We start from the raw sequence: 1,283 nt of genomic DNA on the forward strand, positions 1-1,283 counted from the left end.
GTGCCCAGCTGGCTCTTCTTAAACTTGAGCCTCTTGAGGCACCTGGGCTGTCTGAAGCAGGGATTGTCTGCGGGACACGTTGGATGGGGGTGCCCACCTGTATCTGGCAGAGGTCAAGCAGGGTGCGGATGCCGACCAGACACCAGAGCTCGCCCAGCAGGGAGATGAGGATGCCCAGCAGGTCCAGCCAGCGGCCCACAGTCAGCAGCAGCACGAAGAGGCCGCCCATGCGCACCAGCACCGTCTGCACTTTGCTCTTCAGGCCAGGGTGCTGCCGCTGCTCCTCTGTGGAATGCGGGTGCCTGTCACCGTCCGACCCCACACCCCGCACTGGGCCTCCCGGCTCCCTGACCCACCCTCCACAGGACAAGCCTTTCGCTCCGTGCAGCCCTCCTCCCATCACAACCTCCTGGTCCCCACCCCTGCTCCGAGTATCTGCAGGGCACCAGGCGCTCTGCCTCCAGGACTCACTGCCCGGCCCACAAGCCTCCCACTGGTGCAGGCCAGAACCCCGCAGCCGCGCAGCCTCGCAGTGGCAGGAGTCGGCCTGACTCCTCTCTTTGCTGCACACCCGCCTCTAGTCCCTCAGTCAGCCCTGGCAACTCCTTCTGCCAAGCACATTCCCAGCTGAGCACCTCTCATCACCCCCATGGACCCACCCGGGCTCAACGACCACCTCCCTCTTTCCAAGAAGTTTCCTTGCCAGACTCCTGGCTTCTGTTCTTTTTTTTTTTGGAGTGGAGTCCAGCGGCACGATCTTGGCTCACTGCAACCTCCGCCTCCCAGGTTCAAGTGATTCTCCTGCCTCAGCCTCCCGAGTAGCTGGGATTACAGGCGCACACCACCACACCCAGCTAATTTTTTGCATTTTTAGTAGAGATGGGGTTTTGCCATGTTGGCCAGGCTGGTTTTGAACTCCTGATCTCAAGTGATCCATCTGCCTCAGCTTCTGAAAGTGTTGTGATTACAGGCGTGAGCCACCACGCCCAGCCCCGTTCTTTTTGTTTGTTTGTTTTTTGAGACAGAGTCCAGCTATTTGGGAGGCTGAGGCAGGAGAGTTGCTTGAACTCAGAGTTGGAGGTTGCAGTGAGCCGAGATCGTGCCACTGCACTCCAGCCTGGGCAACAGAGCAAGACTCCATCCCAAAACAAAACAAAATAGCAACAATGAAAAACCCTGCAGTAGGCTGGGCACAGTGGCTCATGCCTGTAATCCCAACATTTTGGGAGGCTGAGGTAGGTGGATTGCTTGAGCCCAACAGTTCAAGACCTGCCTGGGCAACA

The 1,283-nt window shown here is 58.6% G+C and overlaps 1 protein-coding gene across 1 annotated transcript in view; it reads right to left on the reverse strand.

The window, feature by feature from the left end:
• Positions 1-1,283, reverse strand: part of TMEM82 (transmembrane protein 82) — a 14,381-nt gene that overhangs the window by 9,699 nt on the left and 3,399 nt on the right. Inside the window, exon 5 of the mRNA XM_011993984.1 lies at positions 98-285. Coding sequence (XP_011849374.1) covers positions 98-285 — 188 coding nt within the window. The remainder of the gene's footprint in view (positions 1-97; positions 286-1,283) is intronic.

The sequence above is a fragment of the Mandrillus leucophaeus genome, unplaced genomic scaffold (assembly GCF_000951045.1).
Source record: "Mandrillus leucophaeus isolate KB7577 unplaced genomic scaffold, Mleu.le_1.0 Scaffold439, whole genome shotgun sequence".
In the NCBI taxonomy this organism is placed as follows: domain Eukaryota; kingdom Metazoa; phylum Chordata; class Mammalia; order Primates; family Cercopithecidae; genus Mandrillus; species Mandrillus leucophaeus.